Source organism: Notolepis coatsorum (genome assembly GCF_963971535.1).
Source record: "Notolepis coatsorum genome assembly, chromosome: 18".
NCBI classification, from domain to species: Eukaryota; Metazoa; Chordata; class Actinopteri; order Aulopiformes; family Paralepididae; genus Notolepis; species Notolepis coatsorum.
In genome coordinates this window covers 94151048-94175055 of record NC_140182.1, presented here as the reverse complement: position 1 = coordinate 94175055, position 24008 = coordinate 94151048, and the positions used below count along the sequence as shown (strand labels likewise).

Genomic DNA, 24008 nt, shown 5'->3' with positions numbered 1-24008 from the left:
ACGCTAACGGAGCGGCTGTTCGCTAAGCCTAATGCATGCACAGAGACAAAAAAGGTATGTATCTTCTTGTCTAACTCCAGGGAAGATGTTAAATAAGCTAATTTCCCAAAATGTTGGAGTTTTCCCTTAACAGCATGTTGGATTGCATGGTATGGTCTTCTATATAATTATGAGTATAATAAGCAATTAAGACGCAACAATATTGTGTAGGGATGTCCGATATTATCGGCCTACCGATATTGGCATTACAATGTGATATCCGAAAATATCTGTATCGGTTTTCTATAATCTTTATTTACCCAGGCAAGCAAGTAAGAACAAATTCTGATTTTATTTATTGTCAAAAGTATGCATAATGTTATGTTAATTCAATAACAAGACATATGTAATGTTAATTACCTGAAATTATTACGTTTTTTGGGGGGGGGGGGACCCTGCATATATCGGTATCGGTAATTAAGAGTTGGACAATATCGGTATATCGGTATCGGTAAAAAAGCCAATATCGAGCATCCCTAATATTGTGTTTTTAATACATTAACACATTGGGCGCCATGCATTGTGCCCATCATTGTGCCTTCTCTGCCACCGCTGTAAGCCTATAGAGATGTTTACCTTCTTTGCAGGGCTATAACTTTTTAAATATTATAGCTATATCTGCATTACTATGGCCCATTCAACATCGGGTATCTATCGTTCCAGATGTGGGAACGTTATATTTTTTCATTCATACATTGTTGTGTTAATACCGTCGAGAATATAAGTATGTTTTTAAGCTTTTCTGCTGTAATTCCAAAAAACGCTAGTTATAGGCCCTGAAGCATATGATAGATTATCGATTGGTGTTTCTTTCCTATACACGCTATATAAAAAAATTCAAATGTATATGATCGGTATACATTATGCTTCATTATGCGTGAAGGAAAGGGGGGGGGGGGTCATTTATAATTCCTTTATCGTCAGTAATGGCTTTATTTAGTATGGGTTGCTATATTGATCAGACTGATTGCAAACAAAGAAATGGACAATCAAGCTGAAAGTAACGTTAGTTTCCTCTTACCGTTCGCCGATGAGACTGGAGGAAAAATATCCCAATTATTTGACGTCGATCTGCTAGATCCATTTCCGGTTTGTATGACGCAATAAACGCCGAAATCATATCAATTATTGCGTTTAGAAAGTGATCCAAATGCATTCGAGTGTGTATATTGATCCATGCCACAATATATCTCCCTGGCGGAGGAATTTCCTCGATGCACCGATTGCCACTTCCGGTTTGGCGTGAGTGTAACTCGCCCGACCATCCACCAGGTGGCGGTATTGAGGCGTTGCAATATCAGAACAGGGTCCGGCTGCGATCCGGATCTGGATGAATTATGAATGCCATGGCGAAAAAATTAAATATTAATCCCAAACACGTGATACGCCGTTGTTGGCGTTCAACGCATGGCGGGCAATAATGATTTACGCCGTTCTTGGCGCACAATGTGTTAAATGCTTATATTTTGATAAAAATTATGAATACATTATGTAAACATGATTCTTGCATATGTATTCATTACTGTCCCGCAATTTCAACAAATGTCCCGCAAAATCGACATGCTGTCCTGCATTTAGATCATACGGATTTGGTCACCCTAATACCTACTCATATTAGTTAAACCACTGAGTAGACTGGTTTATTACCATAGTGTATTCATACATGTACCACTGTATATAAAAATACTGTACATACATTTGATCTGAAATATTTGAGGGAATTCTAAAATAGTTTTGGTTACCTCGCGGTTCAATGAGATTAATCGTAATGATAATCGTGATGTTGATTTTTTCCACATCGCCCAGCCCTAATGCTAATGGTACACCATTTCTCCCCAGAGAGTGTGACCATCACCCCGGGCGATGCCCGCTGGGTTGGGGCCTGGTGGCTGGGCTACCTCATCGCTGGTGCCATCACCCTCATGTCTGCTGTCCCCTTCTGGTTCCTGCCCAAATCCCTCCCCATGCCCGTGGACAAGCATGATGCCACCTGCACCCCAGAGCAGACCAGGTTCATCAAGGACTCCCCGGCTATGGAGCATAAGTTCAGACCTGAGGAACCTGCCAACTTCCATGAGATGGCTAAAGGTAGGATATGGACTGTTCTCTCAGCCACTGCCAGCTACTGTATGATGTTGGGGGAATTCACAGTTACCTTAATTCATATTGAATGTTAATGTTTTGGCATACTGTATTCACTGAAGTTGAATTTTCATGAATGGTAAAGTTTCCATCTAACGTAATTTTTCACCTGGAACTCTACTGCTATTTTCCTAATGTTAGGGACCAGGGATAAATAGAACAACAACCAGATGTGACGTTGTCGTATAGTCCATTGCGTGAGTACTCTCACTAGTGCCACCAAGTCAAATATGAACACCCATTTCCAAAAGTATTTAGCTGTTGAAAAAGGCAATTGAAGACGAGGCAATTATCTGCACGAAAAGCAGAACTTTTATCGCGCACATTGAATAATACAGTAACAATAATAATACAACAATATATAAATAGATTTGTTTTAAAACAAGAGTGATAATGGTGTACAGTAGGCAGCCGGTAATCAGCAGTGACACCCACTGACAACCACAAATCCAGTGAGTTTTGTGTCTTAATCTATTTTATAAAAATATTTACTTGTTGTGTAAGGAACAATAGGTAGGCTATTGCGAGGTGAAAATGGAGATTCAGGTTATAAAAGTATATAGTGTATGAACTGATTATTTTTTTTAGCTTGTTCCACTTAAAGGGAAGGTTAAGGATTATTAGAATATCTCGTAAGTCTACGGGCAGCTGGCTCTTCTCCAGGGTTATGTGCAGGCTACTGTTGTCTGTGGTGTGAAAGGCAGGAATTATGGAGTGAATCCCACATCAGCCCCCTACCGTGTCCTGACCTCAAGACAAGTCCTTTGTCAATTATACATTTTTCTTTGTCTCTTGTCTATGATTCTGGTAGCAGGTAAATAGCTCTGATTAATGCACTGTACCTGTCAATCCTAGCATAAAGAGAAATGAGAGATGGATATGGGCCTTTAACAAGTATGTGTCATTTTCAGTACATCTGTACTGGGGGCTTGGAATGAATATTGAGGACACTGAAGGATCATGTCAACATTTCCTCCACAGAATTCGTGCCAACACTGAAAAGTCTCCTTGGAAATCCTGTGTACATCATCTATTTATGTGTGACGATCATTCAGTTCAACTCTCTCATCGGTATGGTCACCTACAAGCCCAAATACATTGAGCAGCACTATGGGCAGTCAGCATCAAAAGCCAACTTTCTTATGGGTAAGCAGATTTTCCTTTTTGATAAATTATTTAATATTAATGTTTCTTTTTTGTCTGGTCATATTATCTTTACAGACTTAATATCTGTGAATATTTTAAACAATTTCAGGGCTGATTCTATAATTGTGGGATATTTTGCATTTAGAAATTATATTTTACTCTTCAGTCAATTGAAGAGGAATGCCACCCATTTTAAGAATTCATGTGTGTTCTTCCTGTGCCCCAGGACAGTTCAGTCGGTGTGTTCTTCCTGTGCCCCAGGACAGTTCAGTCGGTGTGTTCTTCCTGTGCCCCAGGACAGTTCAGTCGGTATTTGTGATCATGCTCAACTCTCTCCTAAAGCTAGGAGTCAGAAAAATAACCCTCCAATCGGTGATGTAACTGAGATAGAGAATAAATTAGACTTTGACTTTATGAGGCCATAAAATGGTTGTGTGAACTTTTACACACAAATGGTAAATAGACTGTATTAGATATATCGCTTTTATCCAAAGCGCTTTACAACTTGTGCCCCACATTCACCCATTCACTCACACATTCACACACCAACGGCAGAGGCGACCAGAGGCGACCATGCAAGGTGGGGGGGGGGGGGGGGGACTTCAACATGCTGCAGGGAGGAGTTGGAATCGAACTGGGAACCTTCTGATTACAAGACAACTGCTCTACCTCCTGAGCCTTCAGACCTTCACAAGCAACCAGTTATCTTTAATTAATCAATTAGCTGCGCTTTGGAACACTGCCTCTAAAACTTCCCAGTTTGTAAAAGTGTTTTACTCTTGACTACTCTTGGTAGTCAGGCAGAGTAGGAAATAATTAATACAAATGTTGGTGTGGTGCTACACCCACCATAAACAGCGTGTTCTATACAAGGGAAGACATTAGATACAGGATGTGTCTCTGCAGCAGACAGCGCTCACACCCACGCCCACTGCCTGTTCCTAGATTTAAGTTCTACTTTTAAGTTCAACTTGTTAAGTTGGCGGACGGCACTATACCCTGATCGGCCTCATCTCAGACAGCCATGGGTCCAGATACCAGGAGGAGGTGGGTCAGCTGTTGTCATGGTGAGTCCAGACAGGAGGAGGTGGGTCAGCTGTTGTCATGGTGAGTCCAGACAGGAGGCGGTGGGTCAGCTGTTGTCATGGTGAGTCCAGACAGGAGGAGGTGGGTCAGCTGTTGTCATGGTGAGTCCAGACAGGAGGAGGTGGGTCAGCTGTTGTCATGGTGAGTCCAGACAGGAGGAGGTGGGTCAGCTGTTGTCATGGTGAGTCCAGACAGGAGGAGGTGGGTCAGCTGTTGTCATGGTGAGTCCAGACAGGAGGAGGTGGGTCAGCTGTTGTCATGGTGAGTCCAGACAGGCTGTTGTCATGGTGAGTCCAGACAGGAGGAGGTGGGTCAGCTGTTGTCATGGTGAGTCCAGACAGGCTGTTGTCATGGTGAGTCCAGACAGGAGGAGGTGGGTCAGCTGTTGTCATGGTGAGTCCAGACAGGCTGTTGTCATGGTGAGTCCAGACAGGAGGAGGTGGGTCAGCTGTTGTCATGGTGAGTCCAGACAGGAGGAGGTGGGTCAGCTGTTGTCATGGTGAGTCCAGACAGGAGGAGGTGGGTCAGCTGTTGTCATGGTGAGTCCAGACAGGAGGAGGTGGGTCAGCTGTTGTCATGGTGAGTCCAGACAGGAGGAGGTAGGTCAGCTGTTGTCATGGTGAGTCCAGACAGGAGGAGGTGGGTCAGCTGTTGTCATGGTGAGTCCAGACAGGAGGAGGTGGGTCAGCTGTTGTCATGGTGAGTCCAGACAGGAGGAGGTGGGTCAGCTGTTGTCATGGTGAGTCCAGACAGGAGGAGGTGGGTCAGCTGTTGTCATGGTGAGTCCAGACAGGAGGAGGTGGGTCAGCTGTTGTCATGGTGTGGAGCCAACAACCTGGAGCTGAACACACAAAAGACTGTGGAGATGGTCATTGACTTCAGGAGGAAGCCCACCCCACTTCCTTGGGAATATGCAGCACCATGGTCATACAAATTCCATAGGTACCATCATCCAATAGGACCTCAAATGGAACAGGGATATCACTACGGTAACCAAGATGACCCAGCAGCACCCAGCATGTATTTCCTGCAACAGCTTAAGAAATTCAGGCTGTCTCAAGCTCTGCTGGACCAATTCTACACAGAGTCAGTCATCACATCCTCCATCTCTGTGTGGTTTCGCCCTGCATCATCCCACTCTAAGTGGAAACGACAGTGCATAGTGCTGTGTGCAGAGGAAATCATCCTTCACAGATCTTTACTCCACCAGGATGAGGACGAGAGCAGGGAAGGTCGTGGCTGACCCCTCACATCCCGGCCACTCACTTCCAGTGCTTCCCCTCTCAGCGGAGAGCGAGAGAGCCAAGAACGCAAATAACGGACTGTTCTTGCTACTCATTCATGGAAGGTCGCAGAATCACACAATTGTGCAATACCCCCAGCACAGAGGCCATCTGCAGTTCTTCAAAATAACAGCCAGGCTTCATCACCCAAAGCCTCCCCTAAGCTCAGCTGATTACTCCACAAGTGTACATTAACAATGTAATGGCTATTTATAATAATAAAGCAATGACAGTCCCCTTTCATACTGCTTCTGTTGTTTATAAAAGAAAATCCCCAAAGTGCTTCACAAGCCAAGAATTTTCTGTACATCACGAGTCAACAGTGGGGGAAAGGCCCTGGTAAAAGATATTGTTTGTGGTTCACGTTTGATTTAAGGAAGAATGAAGGTAAAATTTGATATTGATATTAAGATCAAAGATGGACTGGACAATGTTAGCAGCTACTGTTGTGTAACTTTACTTTACGGAGAAGCAGAAGAGGAGGCTGCTGAGCTTAGGAGGCGACTGCAAGTGAGAAGAGCCAGGATGAGGAGGAGGATGCAACAGCATTGTGCTATCTTAGCGTTCGTCTCTTATGTTATCTTATAAAGTTGACCTAAAGCAGCGCTTAACTTGAATAATAATAGAAAATAAACAATAAATAGTGATACAGTAGATCGAAATGTTAGCGATTTAAATATAATTTAGAAATATTTTATACTACTGTCTATACTAGTGTTGATATGTTCATACTATACAATACTGTATATACACTTAGCTTCTTCTTATCTTCCATATTATATATATACTCACTATTTAAACTACTGGCGTAACAAGGAGTAACGCGTGGGAGGCTCACGCTGCCCCCGCTATTTCCTGCTTCCGCCGCACCGGCGTCACCAAACCGACCTGTAGGAGTCGCTGTCCAAAACGTCAAATCCCCACCCGCCGGCTTTCCCACCCTCTAACACTTGCCAATTGTGTTAGTATACTATGAACGACCGGCCAGCCGGTAGCAACGCCGAGAGCTGGGCTCAAACCCAGCATCTCCTGCGTTAGTGGCGAGCGCCTTGCCCACTGCGCCATCAGCCGCCCAAAAAAAACATCATAGTCTTAATGAGAATACATGCAGGATAAAATATACAGTTCCTAACACATCTTTTAGTGGAGAAACATGAATGATGCCACCGGTGATTTGCAATTGAAACTGTCCTATCGTAATTAGCATACGTATCGCTGGTTGAGGACTGAGGTAAGTTCAAGTTTCTTTAATAGTTGTCATACAGAAGTACAGAATACTTTTATACAAAATGCTTCTTTCTGTTACGCTCCAGAGACTGTGCTAGACAAAAGATAAGTATGAAATAAAATACTATAGCATGTAAAAATAGAAGTCACGTACGTAGACACAGTGTTCAGTATATACATATGTACAATGTTCGATGCAGAATAGAAGTAACTGAGTTACCATACAATATACAATATACTATGCAATATACTAATATACAATATACTATATAGTGCAAAGCAGAAATGGGATGAGGTACAATTTAGGTACAATTTACAGTAAAGTGTACTGAGCTATGGGTTGTAGTGCAAATCCTTTACCAATAAATATAAAGTGTGTTTAGGTGTTCTAAAGTGTGGAGAGTGGGTGCTGCAGTGTGTTGTTTGTTTAAAGTGAGTGTGTGTGGATGTGTGTGTTGTGAGTGCATTTGATGGTTGTTGCATAGTGTTATTGTTCGTTGAGCAACCTGATGGCCTGGGGATAGAAGCTTCTTCTGAGTCTTTCTGTGCTTGCCATGAGACTCCGGTATCGCTTGCCTGACCGCAGCAGTTCAAAGAGGCAGTTGTTTGGGTGGCTGGAGTCCTTGATAATTCTCTTAGCCTTACCCCTGCACCGCTTGTTGTAAATGTTCTGGAGAGTGGGAAGCCCCCCTCCAATCGTGCGTTCGGCTGAACGTGCCACTCTCTGTAGTCTGCTACGGTCTTGTGCGGTGCTATTCCCAAACCAGGAGGTGATATTGCCAGTCAGGATGCTCTCTATTGTACATGAGTAGACATTCTTAAGGATCTTCTGACTGACTTGGAACTTCCTTAGGCGCCTGAGGACGTAGAGGCGTTGTTGTGCCTTCTTCACAACACTGTCAATGTGTGTGGTCCATGTCAAGTCCTCGGATATGTGGGCTCCGAGGTACTTAAAACTGTTCACTCTCTCAACCGGTGCCCCGTCGATGCTGAGGGGGCTGTAGTCCCTGACCCCCGACCTCCTAAAGTCCACAATCATCTCCTTTGTTTTGCTGACGTTCAGGGAGAGGCTGTTCTCCTGGCACCATCCCGCCAGGACCTTGACCTCTTCCAGGTAGGCCCTCTTGTCGTTTGCAGAGATCAGGCCCACCACTACTGTGTCGTCAGCTAATTTGATGATCGTGTTGTTGTTCCGCTGAGCCACACAGTCATGTGTGTACAGGGAGTAGAGGAGGGGACTCAGAACACAGCCCTGGGGGGCCCCTATGTTGAGGGTGATGGATGAGGAGGTGCAGTTGCCTGCTCTCACCACCTGGGCTCTGCCCCGTCAGGAAGTCCAAGACCCACTGGCAGAGGTCATAGTTCAAGCCCAGGTCCCTGAGCTTGGCTATGAGTTTGGAGGGGATTATGGTATTGAATGCTGAGCTGTAGTCGATGAATAGCATTCTCACATAGTTCCCCTGCCTCTTGTCCAGGTGTGATGCTGCTGTGTGCAGCACATTGGCTATGGCGTCCTCCGTGGACCTGTTGGGGCGGTATGCAAATTGCAGGGGGTCCAGGTTAATGGGGAGGGAGGAGCAGATGTAGCCCTTTACTAGCTTCTCAAAGCACTTCATGGCTATGGAGGTGAGAGCTACAGGGCGGTAGTCGTTGAGGCAAGCAGGCTTGGATTTTTTAGGTACAGGGATGATAGTGGACTTCTTCAGGCAGGTGGGGATGACAGCCTGTTCTAAGGACAGGTTAAATATGTCAGTGAATACCGGGGCCAGTTGGTCGGCACAGACTTTTAGGACACGGCCGGGGATGCCGTCCGGTCCTGCTGCCTTCCTGATATTCACTTTTTTAAAGGTCCTCCTCACCTCATGCTCTGTTACCCTGAACACTGAGTCTCCATCAGCAGACCCCCCCCCCATTGCCGTGGCTTGTAGGCTGGTGTTGTTATTCCCAGCCTCAAACCTCGCATAGAAACTTTTCTCAGATTTGCGCTATTGAAATCGCCCACAACTACAATGGCATCGTCGATATTCGCTGTTTGGATTCTATTAACCTCGTCGTGTAGCCTGGAGAGCGCGTCGCCTGTGTTAGCGTGTGGTGGAATATACACTCCGATCAAGATTATCGACGTTAACTCTCTCGGGAGAAGGAAGGGCAGACACTTGATGGATATATACTCCAAGTTGGGTGAGCAGTGGTTCGAAAGCTCTTTCACGTTGGCTGGATCGCTCCAATTGTTGTTCACCATTATCTCTGTTTTGCTGTACTGAAAGGAAGGTATTGAAGGATGGTAAATGTGCATATATAGTGCTTTTATCCAAAGCGCTTTACAATTTGCTCCTCACTTTTTTACCCATTCACTCACACACATTCACACACCGACGGCGGAGGCAACCATGCAAGGTGCCAACCTGCTCATCAAGAGCAATTAGGGGTTAGGTGTCTTGCTCAAGGACATTTAGCCCGGGAGGAGCAGGAATCGAACCGGGAACCTCTGGATTAAAGTGAAGTGGTGTGAGCTAGTTGGGTCATCATGAGTGTGAAAATCAATTAACAAGACTTTATTAATGGTCCAGCCTCATAACCTTTCAAGATGATGTTCCCATGTTCTCTTCCAAATAAGGTGATTGAGTAAGATTCTCTCAATAATCAAACAGCATTTTCATCTCTCATGACATGACGTAACTTCACTTTACATGAAATATGGATGAGGTTACTTTGATATGAATGAGTGGTTCGACTTTGATCCCTTTTTTTGGGAGCAATCCTGCTGCTGCTATACAATACATGTGCCTGTGTTCAAGCTAGTCCCTGTTCCCCCTAATCTTATTGTACTGTATCTCTCCCAAGAAACTATTGTGTTGTGTTGTGTTCTGTGGTCTCTTGGCTATAGGCATGATCAACATCCCAGCTGTGGCTCTGGGGATGTTCTCCGGAGGTGTGGTCATGAAGAAGTTCAAACTGGGCATCATGGGAGCGGCCAAATTCGCCTTCGGGACCTCGCTGTTGGGCTACTTCCTCTCGCTCTTCTTCTTGGCCATGGGCTGTGAGAATGCCAAAGTGGCAGGCGTCACGGTGTCATATAGTGGGTACGTGTGCTGAGTAGATGCTGGCATATCTACTGCATTCCACTCATGTGGGAGTAGGCTGTGGTTACATCGTGGAGCTAGGATTATGGTTCTATAACTCTCACAGCAGCTAAGATGGCTCCCAGTGTAAACTATCTTGTCTCTGAGTATCTCTCGTGTATTCTCATATTTCATGCACATGAATTTGGATTGTGGTTTTGTATTTGATCAATTATTTAGACAAGTAGTAATCCATGCATATTCTACATATGTACACATGCAGGGTGGAGGGGCCGTCGTACCAGGAGCGCTCTCTCTTCTCCGATTGCAACTCGGACTGCCTGTGCTCGGGGAGAGACTGGGACCCTGTGTGTGGAGAGAACGGGATCACCTATGTGTCCCCCTGCCTGGCCGGCTGCACCTCCTCCTCTGGCTCCGGCAGAAACACGGTCAGACACCACCCCTTGACACCCACGACGACATTGTTTTGAATTATGCAATAATAACACAATATGATTACAGTGATGGTGGTTTGAATGGAAATGATGTCCCATTGCTCAACTGAACCCTTGCACTGAAGAACCATAGGACTTGTGAAATCAATCCAAATCACTTGGGAGTGTGAATGTGATATATCACCAAGATAAGTACTCAACTTCTACTGTCCTTAACTATGAATGAACACAATTCTAACACTCTAACTTACCATCTTTAAATTGAACCAGAATGGTTTTATATTTCCATTTTAGTCATTTAGCTGACACTTTTATCCAAGCAACTTACAAATTGTGTCAGCAGGAGGGGTACACCTCTGGCGGCTAAGGGTGAGTGAGTGGTATTGTTCATCGAGTAGTGTGGAACATACTGTAGTAGTAGACATAATTTAGCAGAGTAGGTAGTAGTATAGGTATAGTAGATAGTAATATAGACATAGTAGTATAGTATATAATAGTAAGAAATGGTAAGACGGTAAGAAATAGCAGAGAATAGCCTGGTTCGTTTCGATGACCCCCCAGGAGCCGGAATAGGAATGGGTCTCAGGCGGCCAGAAGATGCAGAGCATCGGGATCTGAGGAGGAGAGAGCCGTTCCCCTTGCTGCACGGAATGACAGGTCAAGAACCTTGAAGTGGATTTGTATGGCAATGGGAAGCCAGTGCAGGTGACTTTGATACGTTAGAGATCAGGCGGGCCGCTGCGTTCTGTATGAGTTGAAGCGCCTTAGTGGCACAAGCCGGTAAGCCAGCTAGCAGAGCATTACAATAGTTGAGGCAAGACATGACTGAGGAGTTATTTTCTTTTTTGTTTATTTACACATATAAAAACAATTACGTATGGGGGAGCTCCAGTAGCTCACCACGTACCGCGAGTGCTATTTCAGCGCCGTGGACAACCGCGCTCGCGCAGATCTGGGGCTGAGTGCGTTCGAATCCCGGACGGCAACCGTGCCTTTCCCAGAGTGTCTTCCCCCCCATCTGAACCCTTTCAGCCTGCTTCTGTCGGTCGAACTTGACCAAGTATGAATGCGAAGAAAAGCGATAAACGCTAAAAGAACCAGGTGACTGGTCAAAGTTTAAAAAAAAAAAAAACAATTACGTATAATGCAATATAATCCACAAAGAGATGTGAAGGAGAATTGCCTAAAAACCCTCTAGAGTCTAGGGGCTTGTATGTGGCATTCTCCAAGAAGCAGAATTATAGTCAAATGATAGCCATGACTGGAGGAGTTGGGTGGCTTCTCTATATAGACTCAACAACCAGGTTTTGATTGATTGGTTGATTGAAAATTGTATTAACAGATTGCAGAATGGGTACAATACAGTACGGCTCAATACACACGTTAAGGGGATGCAGACCAGAGAAAGACTTTCGTTGTTTACATCAGGGTCCCCCATTTTTTATTCATTATGACATACACAACATACAGATATACAGATATGTATCATGACATTTATGACATACATGACATACAAATATACAGTACTGTTTTACAGAGATCCTAACAGAAAATATATACATTCAAGGGGGAGGAAACTGTACATTAGGAGGGGGTTGGGTGGGTGGGTGGTTGGGTTGGGACATTTACGGGGGCCAGTTTCGAATTGCAGTCTCCCGTAGGTGTTCCTTGAGAGTGGTTTTGAAGGTGGGTAGGGCGTTCCACATTGTTGTGGCATAATTGCGAAACGTGTTTAGTCCCTTATTTGAGCAGAATCTGCAGGTTCTGGTTGTTGAGTCGATGTGAGCAGAGATGTCCAGCCGGTCATCAAGGACTACATCTAGGTTCTTGGCGGTCGGGGATGGAGCCACAGCTACGTTCTCCACTGATTTAAAGATCGTTCAGTGGGGAGGATTTAGCCGGCGAGTGAAGTAGCTCCATTTTGAGTGTCATCAGCATAGCAGTGGTATGAGAGGTATGGTATGATAATTGATAATGTTAACCAGAGATTTGGTGTAGCGAGAGAAGAGGAGGGGTCCAAGTACTGAGCCCTGGGGAACACCCGTCTGTAGGGGGCGTGGGACAATATGGTGCCTCCATCATATTTGGTAGGAGTGGTCATCGAAGTAGGATGACAGCCATGCCAGCGCAGAACCTACAGCTCCCATTTCAGCAAGAAATGTGAGGAGGATCTGATGGTTGATTGCGTTGAAGGCTGCTGACAGGTCCAGGAGAATCAGGAGGACAGAGGAGAGGCTTTTCGCTCTCTTAGTGAAGAGCCTCTGTGACTGCTATGAGGGCCATCTCTGTGGAGTGACCAGTCTTGAAGCCTGACTGATTTGGGTTTAGGAGGTCTAGAGAGACAGTGTGATAGTTATCTATGATGGTGGGATTCAGGGTTGTTTTTTTGATGAGCGGTGTGAATCTTGCACTTGTTTTAGAGAGGTGGGAACCACCCCAGAGTTGAGAGAGGAGTCGATGGATGTCTGGTGCGATGGTCTGGAATAGTGGGGAGGGTATTGGGTCCAGCTGGCAGCTGGCATGGGGGGGCGGTTTGATATTACCAGTGTCAGATCATCAGCATCTGTAAGGGAAGAGAAGGATGTGCGAGTGAAAGATGAGGTTCCTGTTTCAGCACTTCGGAGTGTGTTGAGGCTTGAGGGGAGAGGTTGGTAGAAGCAGCTGCGGATGTTTTCTATCTTTTTCGCAAAGAAGGTGGCAAAGTCCTCTGCAGAGAGAGTGGAGGGAGTAGGGGGAGGGAGGATACAGTGGTGTGCAGTTTGGAGGTTCTTAGCCGAGGTCTCAATCTTATGGTTAAAGAAAGAGACTTTGGCAGTAGCAATGTTTTTGGAGAACGCTGACAAGAGGTTATGACAAGTAGTGATGTTACCAGTGAGGTGGGTCTTTTTGCACTTCCTCTCTGCAGCTCTCAGGCTCTGTCTTTCTTCTCTAACTGCATGCGTCAGCCATGGTCTGGGTCAGGAACGGCTGGCGGGCTTCTTGGCGAGGGATCATCCCTATGTTCCCCGGGTCCTATGTTCCCCGGGTTCTATGTTCCCCGCTTTGATTGATTAATAGATTGAACATTTTATAAATTTTTATTATTTTATTAATTATTAATGTCCGCCTTGTTTCGAACGGTTAAGCTTAGGCCCTCGTTCGAACTGGTTAAGGTTAGAGTTTGGAATCAGGGCTGGTGGTCTAAAATTTTCTATCTATCAATCAATCAAAGCGGGGAACATAGAACCCGGGGAACATAGGACCCGGGGAACATAGACATGCTCCCCTTGGCGAGGCGACAGAGCTTGTCGAAGGAGGTTGAGAGGGCTGAGAGGAGGATGGAGTTTGCCTGAAGGTAGAGCAGAGGAAGTCTCACTCAAGGGTAGAGCTGACAGGATGTCAGAGGAGAGGGTAGAGGGGGACAGGGAGTGTAGGTTGCGAATGAGACAGTGGGTGGTTGGGGGTTTAGCATTCAAGTTAGTGAAAAGGACACAAAGAAGTTGTCTGATAAATGAAGAAAATAATAAGTAATTAAGGATCTACTTTGCCGTCTGTAAGGTAATTTCTCTGGTCAGGCTGGCCTTCCTCTGAGAACTCCTGCAGGAAAACTCCCTTGTCTTTGTTCAGATTTAATTACTAATGTCAGACACCTGTGGTCAACTGCTGGAATTTGGGGGAGGGAATGAAAGGCAGCAATTGAGGCCATAGTCAAATACTAGTATACTGTTCACTGCTCAAGCTATAGTATCAATTTTCAAATACTAGATGGACTCTAGTGAAATATTACTCTACTCTGCCGGTAGAATGTCACCTTTGTGGCTAGTTGGTACACAATGATTATTTACAACACAGGCCAGGTTAACAGCTGTGGCCTGTGTGAAAATGGTAGATATAGCCATTGTCAGCATTGTAGATACCTTTAGTTTAGACTCTAGAGCAAAGTATGCATATACTGCATTATAGCAGATATCAAATGCAATGCCAAGCTACTGGCCAATCAACAATAATACCAATTTGGTTACAGATGCCCCTTGTTCCAATAGAGGCTTTGTATAGAATGTCAGTAGGTGTCTTTCTTCTAACGTGGCTCCCTGTAACCATTGATGACCACTTTCAATGGCTTCGTGTTGTGGTATAGTTGGTAAAACACTGGAAAAGCATGATTATATTGTTCCACTGTGATAGAATAGCCCTGTTTTTCAATGTGTACATAATGTAAATATTTGTAGATGACAGCATTTACTCTGACACTCAGGCTTTATGCTAGGGAGCAGACTGGGGATTTGTTAATTGTTAATTTAGTTTGTATTTACTTTTCTAGTTTAAGTTGATTCAATTAAAGAAATTGTATCAATACATTTAAAACATTGTTTGTTTTTCAACCATATCTGTTGACAATATAGGCAACATCCTGCTACCTTTTTCAGCTTCTCTATTTCAAGGCAAAAAAAAAAAAAAAAAAATGTGCCAAAAAAACTGTGCATGCGCGCGTGGAGCGTTTGACCTACTGTCAATTTACCACTGCACCACTGCTGGGGAAGCCACAGACAGGCAGAGCAGATGAGGATTTGGGCTGTGCGCCAAGGTCGTCAGCCAAGTTCTTAACATCAACAAAGATAACAGGCCGCAGAGAGAGAGCCTAATTGAATCATAGCAGCATTAATGTTGCCGTTGCCATGGCATCGTGTCACTTAGTAACGAGAGAAGGGGCGTGCTTATGGGGAGGGCCCCCGGTTGCTAGGGGAAAGATGTTAATAGCTGTGAGTGCTTCTGGTTTGAGCCAGACTAAGGAACGAAGTGTGGACACGTATACAGAGACCTCAGGAGCTAGAGGGTGGGGGAGGGAAGCTGACGCATGGCCCCACCGCGTGAACACTTAAGGTAACTAACTTGCGTTCAGCGTTTATCAGATTTTTCTCTGATTGGCCACGACGCCCACGTGACCGCGCGCTAGCACGCCCCCTTATCCACGCCTGCCGCTCTCGCTCTGTGTGTTGTGTTGCAGCGCGCGGCAGAGCGGCAGAGGTCCCTGCCTTCCTCAATTTATACGCATGGAAGTATTGACTACGCCGTAACGAATCATTAAAAAAATATACCGTTAACTGGAATATGTTGTGCCTTTACACATATGTTGGATTATGTAATTGGTTTGTCATGACAAACCAATAAAATATCGCATCGCCGGCTGTCTCTGGCTTGCTCCAGCGGACACCAGAGCTCAGCGATGCCGCTCGCGGCAGCATATTCTCCCCGCTGGCTGAACAAACCAATTACATAATCCAACATATGTGTAAAGGCACAACATATTCCAGTTAACGGTATCTTTTTTTAATGATTCGTTACGGCGCAATCAATACTTCCAAGCATTCGGGACCTCCATGTTTTGGGGGTATTCATCAGACAAATCGGATCCGGGATTCGGCTCCCATCAGTCGGGCAAGAACTGCGGGTTTTCAGCCTCTCTCCTCTCTCCTGGAGCTTAAGGGGGAGCTTAGTATTCCTGCTTCTGAGGAGGTGGCTACAACTGTGTGTTGTTGTAGCCACCGGGTAAATCGCGATTTTTTTATTTGTTTGTCATGACAAACCAATTACATAATCCAACATATGTGTAAAGGCACAACATATTCCAGTTAACGGTATATTTTTGTAATGATTCGTTACGGCGTAGTCAATACTTCCATGCGTATAAATTAGGGATGCACCGAATGGGAAATTCTTGGCCGAAACCGATACCGAAAATAGGAAACAGTTGGCCGAAAACCGAAAGCCGAAAGGCCGAAAATGATTCATAGAATAGAATTTTTTTTTACCAATGTTGTTCAGCTACCTGATTATGGAAAAATATATGATTATGGCTAAACTTAACTTAAATAATAAATAATCACTATTATGGGTATTTTTGTATCACAAACAGTACTGTATTTGCAAATCTGGTATGTCATAAATGTATAGATGTAGCAGTACTGAAACCCTTCAACTAGACACTGTCTGGAGGAGGGATATACCAGACCTGGAAAATGACTTTGATTGGCAAGGAGCCTGGGCAAATGTCCGACTCACATCAAGGAACCCGGATCATCAACAAATCAATCTGAACTACATTCACAGGACATACTTGACTCCTATAAGACTGTGCAGAATGGGGCTTAAACAAGACTCCAAATGCTCCCAATGTACAAATGGGGACGAAGGAACATTTATGCACATGTATTGGGACTGCCCACCAGTTAAGGCATTCTGGAAAGATGTGTCCCAACAGTTATCAAAACTCGTATCTTGGAATATACCTGTACACCCCTCGGTATTACTATTGAATGATGTTTTTGAGTTTGCAGTGAATCCACAGCTAAAGAGATTGGTTTTATCGGGTATCACAGTAGCTAAAAAGCTGATCGCATCACGCTGGTTTCAACCGGAAAAAATTTGCCGGAAAGTTTGGTTTCTTACATATCTCGATGTGATATATCAAGAAATATCTACAGCAAGAATTCTGGGTCTCAATGAATCCAAAATGTCAATGTGGGTAGAAGTGATGGAGAGAATAAAAGCTAGCTTATAATGGTAGTGTCTGGTTAGGAGTGAGGGATAATGGAGGTACTATCCAAGGGGGGGTCCGGGAGGGGGGGGTTCGAGCTGGAGCATATGTGTGTAGGGTTTTAGAAAATAGGTATTAGGGGTATATTCTATACTAACATTTATATAATTGTAATTTCGCTGGATATACACTGTATACGGTCAAAATGTTATTATGGACTATTTTTGTTTTATCTTGTTTCTGTACTTGCATGTAATTTTAACCACCTTGACTGAAAGTTTCATTATGCATTATGTGTTGAGTACTGACTTTTAATAATTTTTGTTCTGCAATAATAATAAAAAATATAAAAAAAAAAAAAAAAGATGTAGCAGTACTGTCTATCTGTATGTCATGTATGTCATATATGTCCTGATGAATTGAAAATGGGGGACCCTGATGTAAACAAGACGAAAGTCTTTCTCTGGTCTGCATCCCCTTAACAATTGTGTGTATTGAGCTGTACTGTATTGTACCCATTCTGCAATCTGTTAATAAAGTTTTCAATCAATCAATCAATCAGAGAGAGAGAGAAAGAGAGAGAGAGAGAGGCGGACATCTGTGCTCTACTGAGCACACCTTTCTAGTCCCCAGATGACTTTGGCACAGTAGACAGCGTCAATGTGAGAGAAACAATCCCTCCCCCTCTCGCTCTGAATAATATGCATATTAGATCACTCAGTGATATATATAGTAAATAAGGATAAAGTATGTTAAAGACGCATTTATTGGACTCGTTGCGCGCAGAGTTTACATACTGTAGAAACAGCGCGACTCCCGAGGAGATGCATTGCTCCCGAGTCCCAAGAGGAGTATCACGCAGGACAGACAGCGTCAATGTGAGAGAAACAATCCCTCCCCCTCTCGCTCTGAATAATATGCATATTAGATCACTCAGTGATATATATAGTAAATAAGGATAAAGTATGTTAAAGACGCATTTATTGGACTCGTTGCGCGCGGAGTTTACATAGAAACAGCGCGACTCCCGAGGAGATGCATTGCTCCTGAGTCCCAAGAGGAGTATCACGCAGGACTGAAGAGCTCACAGCGCGCATGTAATGAATCCGCGTTTTGATGACATCATCACAACAACACGCGTTAGGTTGCTTCATTTTCGGTGAAAAAACTCTTTCGGCCGAAAACTTTCGGTGGCCGAATTTTCGGTGCACCCCTAGTATAAATTGAGGAAGGCAGGGACCTCTGCCGCTCTGCCACGCGCTGCAACGCAACACACAGAGCGGCAGGCATGGAAAAGGGGGCGTGAGAGAAACACTGAACGCAAGTTAGTTACCTTAAGTGTTCACGCGGCCCCACCCTCCGGTTGCCACGAGCTAGCTTCGGCTAGCAGGGAAGGCTTTTTGGATAACAGGCCGCGACAACCACCATCGGACTAATAGCAGAAGAGACGGTAGAATAATGAATTAAGACTTTTTCAAGGACCTTTCAGAACAGTTTTTCCATCTTGTACAGAGTATGTTTATGAGAATAAACATAACAATCAGGAGAGGTATCCTGTTTCCAGTGTCTCGTTAATTATTTTTGAGACGAATGTATCAACGGGGCAGGAGGGAGAGTATCAGTCAGTACGATAAGAAAGAGATAAACACAATGCAGAAACTACACGGAACCACAGGTGACAGGTGATTACTGGCTGATATCGAGAAATCCAACAACTGTGACTTGTTTACAAGATCCAATAATAAAACGTACAATTATAAAAATGCTGTTGATACATTTGTCACATATCAACACATAGAAACTTGTTTTGTACATAGCAGCTGTTGTCTCTTCCATCATGGAGGAAGATACTATTGTTATGACTTTTTTTTGTCTACCTAGAGTTGGAAAAAGCGAAAGTATTTCACTTCACGATGTTGGTGCTGCCATGTTAAGCCACTCGTGTCCATAGAGACGATGATGAATGCAGAGCTCATTCAGGTTGTGTGATGTGCACATGTAACCATCAAGCTCTGTGGTGATGCCTCCTCTACTGTACAGTATGTTCCTCTGTACAACACTGTCCCTCTGATCTCCTCATGTCCCTTTTCTCCCTGTCAGGTGTTTGATCAATGCAGGTGTGCGGCGTTGGCCGCCGGTCTCCAGCCGGGCAATCTGACAGCTTCTCTGGGCCAGTGTCCACGCGGAGACAGCTGTGGCAGAGTCTTCCCCTACTTCCTGGCTCTGTCTGTCGTCAGCTCCTTCATCATCTCCCTGGGAGGAACACCAGGCTTCGTTTTGCTCATCAGGTCAGTCTTTGTCGCCTTCTGTGGGACCTACTAGAATCACTTGGATCATTTCATCATGTAATCCTTTTTACATATTTGTAGATACTATATCTATATCGGTACATATTCCTTACCTACCCCATAGACCTACTCTTACTAGTAACGCTGCTGGCCAGTACGACTTACTACCATAGTGTCTTTATACCTGTATCACTGTACATATTGATACTACAACTCTGTACATACATTAGCACTATTACCCAGTAGTACTAATTTGTATATTTTATATCCAGTTTAGTCACCTGTGCATTGTATATTATTATTGAACTTTACTGTTACATGTGTACTCTGGTTGGGTGGCAAACTTATTTCCACTGTACTGTACTTGTGCTGTATAGTGACAATACATTAGAATCTAATCTAATCTACAGTAATCTAATCTAATACCATGACAATGTTGTGCTCATTTGTAGCCTGTGGCAAAAAATGTCAATGCAAAAACATATTTTTACAACATATGCAATGAACTGACCTACCTCTTCCCAATGTCCTCCATCTTCCTTCTATAGGTGCACTAAGCCAGAGCTGAAAGCCCTTGCTCTTGGAATCCACACGTTAGCCACTCGAACGCTTGGTGAGAAATTTCATTTGTATTCTGTGCATCGTCTCATCTCTGTGGTCCTTCGCTCCAGATTAGCCTGAATGTCAGCCCCGTAGACGCCTCCCTTAGGGATGACATTCAGGCTATGCTGAGCCGCTGAGCTCTGTCCTCGTCAGTGACTACCCATAACATGAACTGTTTTACCCTGACTCCTCCCAGCCGGAATACCTGCCCCCATCTACTTTGGAGCCATCATCGACACCACCTGTCTCAAATGGGGATACAAGAAGTGTGGAGGCAGAGGAGCCTGCAGAATCTATAACACATCAGCCTACAGGTAGCTACTTGTATCCATGATGTGACACCTTCTATAACTTTTATTACATGCTCTATAATTTATATAATACATACTGTCATTTCTATACTATACGTTCTATACTTTTTACGACATGTTCTGTCATTTATATGACACATTCTATAATTTGTACGACACATTCCAGAATTTTCCGTCAGTCGGTTAGATGGCTCATCATGTGCTTATTTATTTACATTCAAATGGATTTCAGATTCTGGCCCCTCCTTCAAAGTTGCAACTCTGGAATAAGTAAAGTATTGTGTGTGTGTGTGTGTGTGTGTGTGTGTGTGTGTGTGTGTGTGTGTGTGTGTGTGTGTGTGTGTGTGTGTGTGTGTGTGTGTGTGTGTGTGTGTGTGTGTGTGTGTGTGTGTGTGTGTGTGTGTGTGTGTGTGTGTGTGTGTGTGTGTGTGTGTGTGTGTGTGTGTGTGTGTGTGTGTGTGTACACTTTAAATAGTTAGTATGACTGTAACACTTTATAATAGCCTTATTCCACACTTGATATTCAACAGAACATACAGTAGCTTGCTTCATATTAGATGTGGAGTCATAATTCAAAAGTGAGAGGGAGAGATGCTATTCTCCTCTTTCCAGCAGTATATAATATAAATCTATGTGTTTATGTCTGAGGGCCAATGTATCTAAAGATGATGCCTATAACAGTGACATGTGGATTACAAAGCCAACCAGTCACTTTCACTCTTTTTACCAGTCAAATTGAATTATCCAAACTATTGCCAAAGTACAATATAACTTTCCTGGCAGGCTTAACTAATACAAGTCACAGCACTTGGCTTCTGTATGTTCTACTGAACCACTGATTCTTCCAGCTCCACAATGTCAATGACCTCCCTCTCTCTCTCTACGAAGTAGCTTCTAATCGTGTTGACCATACACTGCTGCCATTTTGCTCTCATGTCATGTTCAGGTTCAGATTCCTTTCCGAATCAGCATTGTACTGCTATTCTAGGAAGTGGGGGAACGCACCTACTGACTGTGATTATATAGTGCAGACAGAGTACATACGGTCTGATAAGATTAGATAAGATATTCCTTTATTGATCTTGTGAGGGAAATGAACCCGGTCAATGATTGTAGATAGTCAAAGATAGACTTGATAAACACAGGTTTATTTGTCAGAGTATATAGCTGAATGACCCAACCTGGGTTCCATCCTAGAGGGAAATCTTTCCTGTGACAAAATGGCAACCAATGGGCGGTCAGGTGGCGTAGCAGAGATTGCGTTCGTCACCAACGCCGGAGAAGCTGGATTCGCCTGTTCGAATCCAGCTCCCGGCGTTGCTATCAGCTTGGCTGGCCGCTCACACTAATACAATTGGCAGTATTAGAGGGTGGGAAAGCTGAAGGGTGGGTCCTGGGCGTTGTGGACAGCGACCCCTACAGTTCGGTTGGGGCGCCTGCTCAGCAAGGGTAGGATCTAGGGAGAGATAGTGCGGCCTCCCACACGCTACACTCTCCCCGGTGAGAATCTGCGCGGCCAGGCTGGCCTGCCGGCAGGCTGCACATGCGTCGGAGGAAAGCATGTGACAGTCTCCGGTCTCCCGGACCAACAGTAGGGGAAAAGTGCAACCAGGAAGGGTGGGATGGGAGAAAAATCAGGAAAAAGAGGGGAAGAAAGATAATAAAAAAATAAAAATAGAAATGGCAACCAATGTAATCAAAAAAGTCAACCAACGAACAAGATTCTTATACCGGATCTCCTCTCTGGTAAACAAGAATACCCTGAAGACTCTAACAGGAGCACTCATTCAAGGGTACTACGACTATGCGTGCACCTCATGGTACCAAAGCACCTCAAAGACACTAAAACATTACAAACATCACAAAACAAACTGGTCAGACTACTGCTTGAACTTACTCCTAAAACCCACCTCACCCCTGCCCACTTTGACAACCTAGGATGGCTTAGAGTAGACGACAGAGTACAGCAACTTGCAATGGGCCTGGTCTACAAGATACACTACACCACTAAGGTACCCATGTACATGTCAAAATACTTCCCAAGGGTCAGTGAATACCACGACCACAACACCAGAGGGAGTTCCACAAATCATGTTCAAACCAGATTCGGCTCAAACACGGGAGGCTGCAATTCGAAACTGGCCCCTGTAAATGTCCAAACCCCCCTCCCACCCACCCACCCCCTCCTAATGTAGTTTCCTCCCCCTCGTATGTATATATTTTCTGTTAGGATCTCTGTTTAACAGTACTGTATATTTGCTTATCTTGTATATCACAAATGTAACAGTACTGTATACCTGTATGTCATGTATTGTCATACATGTCATGATATATATCTGTATATCTGTATGGCCCCCGTAAATGTCCAAACCCCCCCTCCCGCACCCACCCACCCCCTCCCATTGTACAGTTTCCTCCCCCTCGTATGTATATATTTTCTGTTAGGATCTCTGTTTAACAGTACTGTATATTTGCTTATCTTGTATATCACAAATGTAACAGTACTGTATACCTGTTGTATAGTCATGTATGTCAGAAATGTCATGATATATATCTGTATGTTGCGTATGTCATTAATGTCATTATGAATTGAAAATGGGGGACCCTGATGTAAACAAGATGAAAGTATTTCTCTGGTCTGCATCCCCTTAACAATTGTGTGTATTGAGCCGTACTGTATTGTACCCATTCTGCAATCTGTTAATAAGGTTTTCAATCAATCAATCAATCAATCAATTGAAAATGGGGGACCCTGATGTAAACAAGACGAAAGTCTTTCTCTGGTCTGCATCCCCTTAACAATTGTGTGTATTGAGCCGTACTGTATTGTACCCATTCTGCAATCTGTTAATAAGGTTTTCAATCAATCAATCAATCAATCAATCAATTGAAAATGGGGGACCCTGATGTAAACAAGACGAAAGTCTTTCTCTGGTCTGCATCCCCTTAACAATTGTGTGTATTGAGCCGTACTGTATTGTACTAATTCTGAAATCTTTCAATACAGTTTTCAATCAATCAATCAATCCCCAGGTGAGCTCCAGAGTCCACGGCTCTTTATAGGGGAGAGAGAGGGGAATTCTGGGTAGAGTGGCCCAGAAGGTTGTGAGTTGGGGGAAGGAGGAGGAGGGGGTAGAGACGTGGGCACATGGTTTGGGGCCTGGAGGGGGGTTGAAGGTGGGAGACAAAAGGTGAATGGTAATGGGGATGGGGTTGAAGATCTGTATGCCCTATATCAGGGGTGGCCAACCTTTTTTGAACCAAGATCTACTTTTTTATTTACCACCTAGCCCGGGAGCTACCAGCCAAAATTGTATATTGTAAGCCGTCATTTGAGGCTTTATAAAAGCAGCATAATGAACACAAATCTGTCAGTGCCGAGTCCGACCTCATCTTAAATAACAAACAGCATTGCTTGTTGTAGTTCACAAGGAGAGGAAGAGTTGATTTAGCAAAAAAAAAAAAAAAAAAAATCAAATTTTATTAATCAAGATCTACTTGAAATCAGCCCGCGATCTACCTGTCGATCGCGATCGACTGGTTGGGCACCACTGCCCTATATTATATGTTACTCTCAATAAATACAGTGACATGCCATGATCAAATTAAATAGTACATTATGAGGTTTATGCATTATATTCTACCTCCCCCAGAATCACAATAGGAAGCCAACGAAAATGTAATATTTTAGGCAAATTTGCTCATCAGCCAAACTTGCCACAATTAGACCATGGATATTTCCATGACTTGGTTTATGACAAGGTTTCTTCTATAAGGTGATATAAGGTGAAAGATTTAAGTCAGTGAACATCTTTCTGTGTTGGTGTTCAAGCATTTATATCGTGCATCATT

General features: G+C 44.1%; 1 protein-coding gene across 1 annotated transcript in view; it reads left to right on the top strand.

The window, feature by feature from the left end:
- slco1c1 (solute carrier organic anion transporter family, member 1C1) overlaps positions 1-24008 on the top strand; it is a gene marked incomplete at both ends in the record, with an annotated part of 55578 nt that overhangs the window by 18374 nt on the left and 13196 nt on the right. The window contains 7 exons of the mRNA XM_084335611.1: positions 1879-2127; positions 3163-3327; positions 9811-10006; positions 10269-10434; positions 19055-19242; positions 19791-19855; positions 20042-20159. Coding sequence (XP_084191737.1) covers positions 1879-2127; positions 3163-3327; positions 9811-10006; positions 10269-10434; positions 19055-19242; positions 19791-19855; positions 20042-20159 — 1147 coding nt within the window. The remainder of the gene's footprint in view (positions 1-1878; positions 2128-3162; positions 3328-9810; positions 10007-10268; positions 10435-19054; positions 19243-19790; positions 19856-20041; positions 20160-24008) is intronic.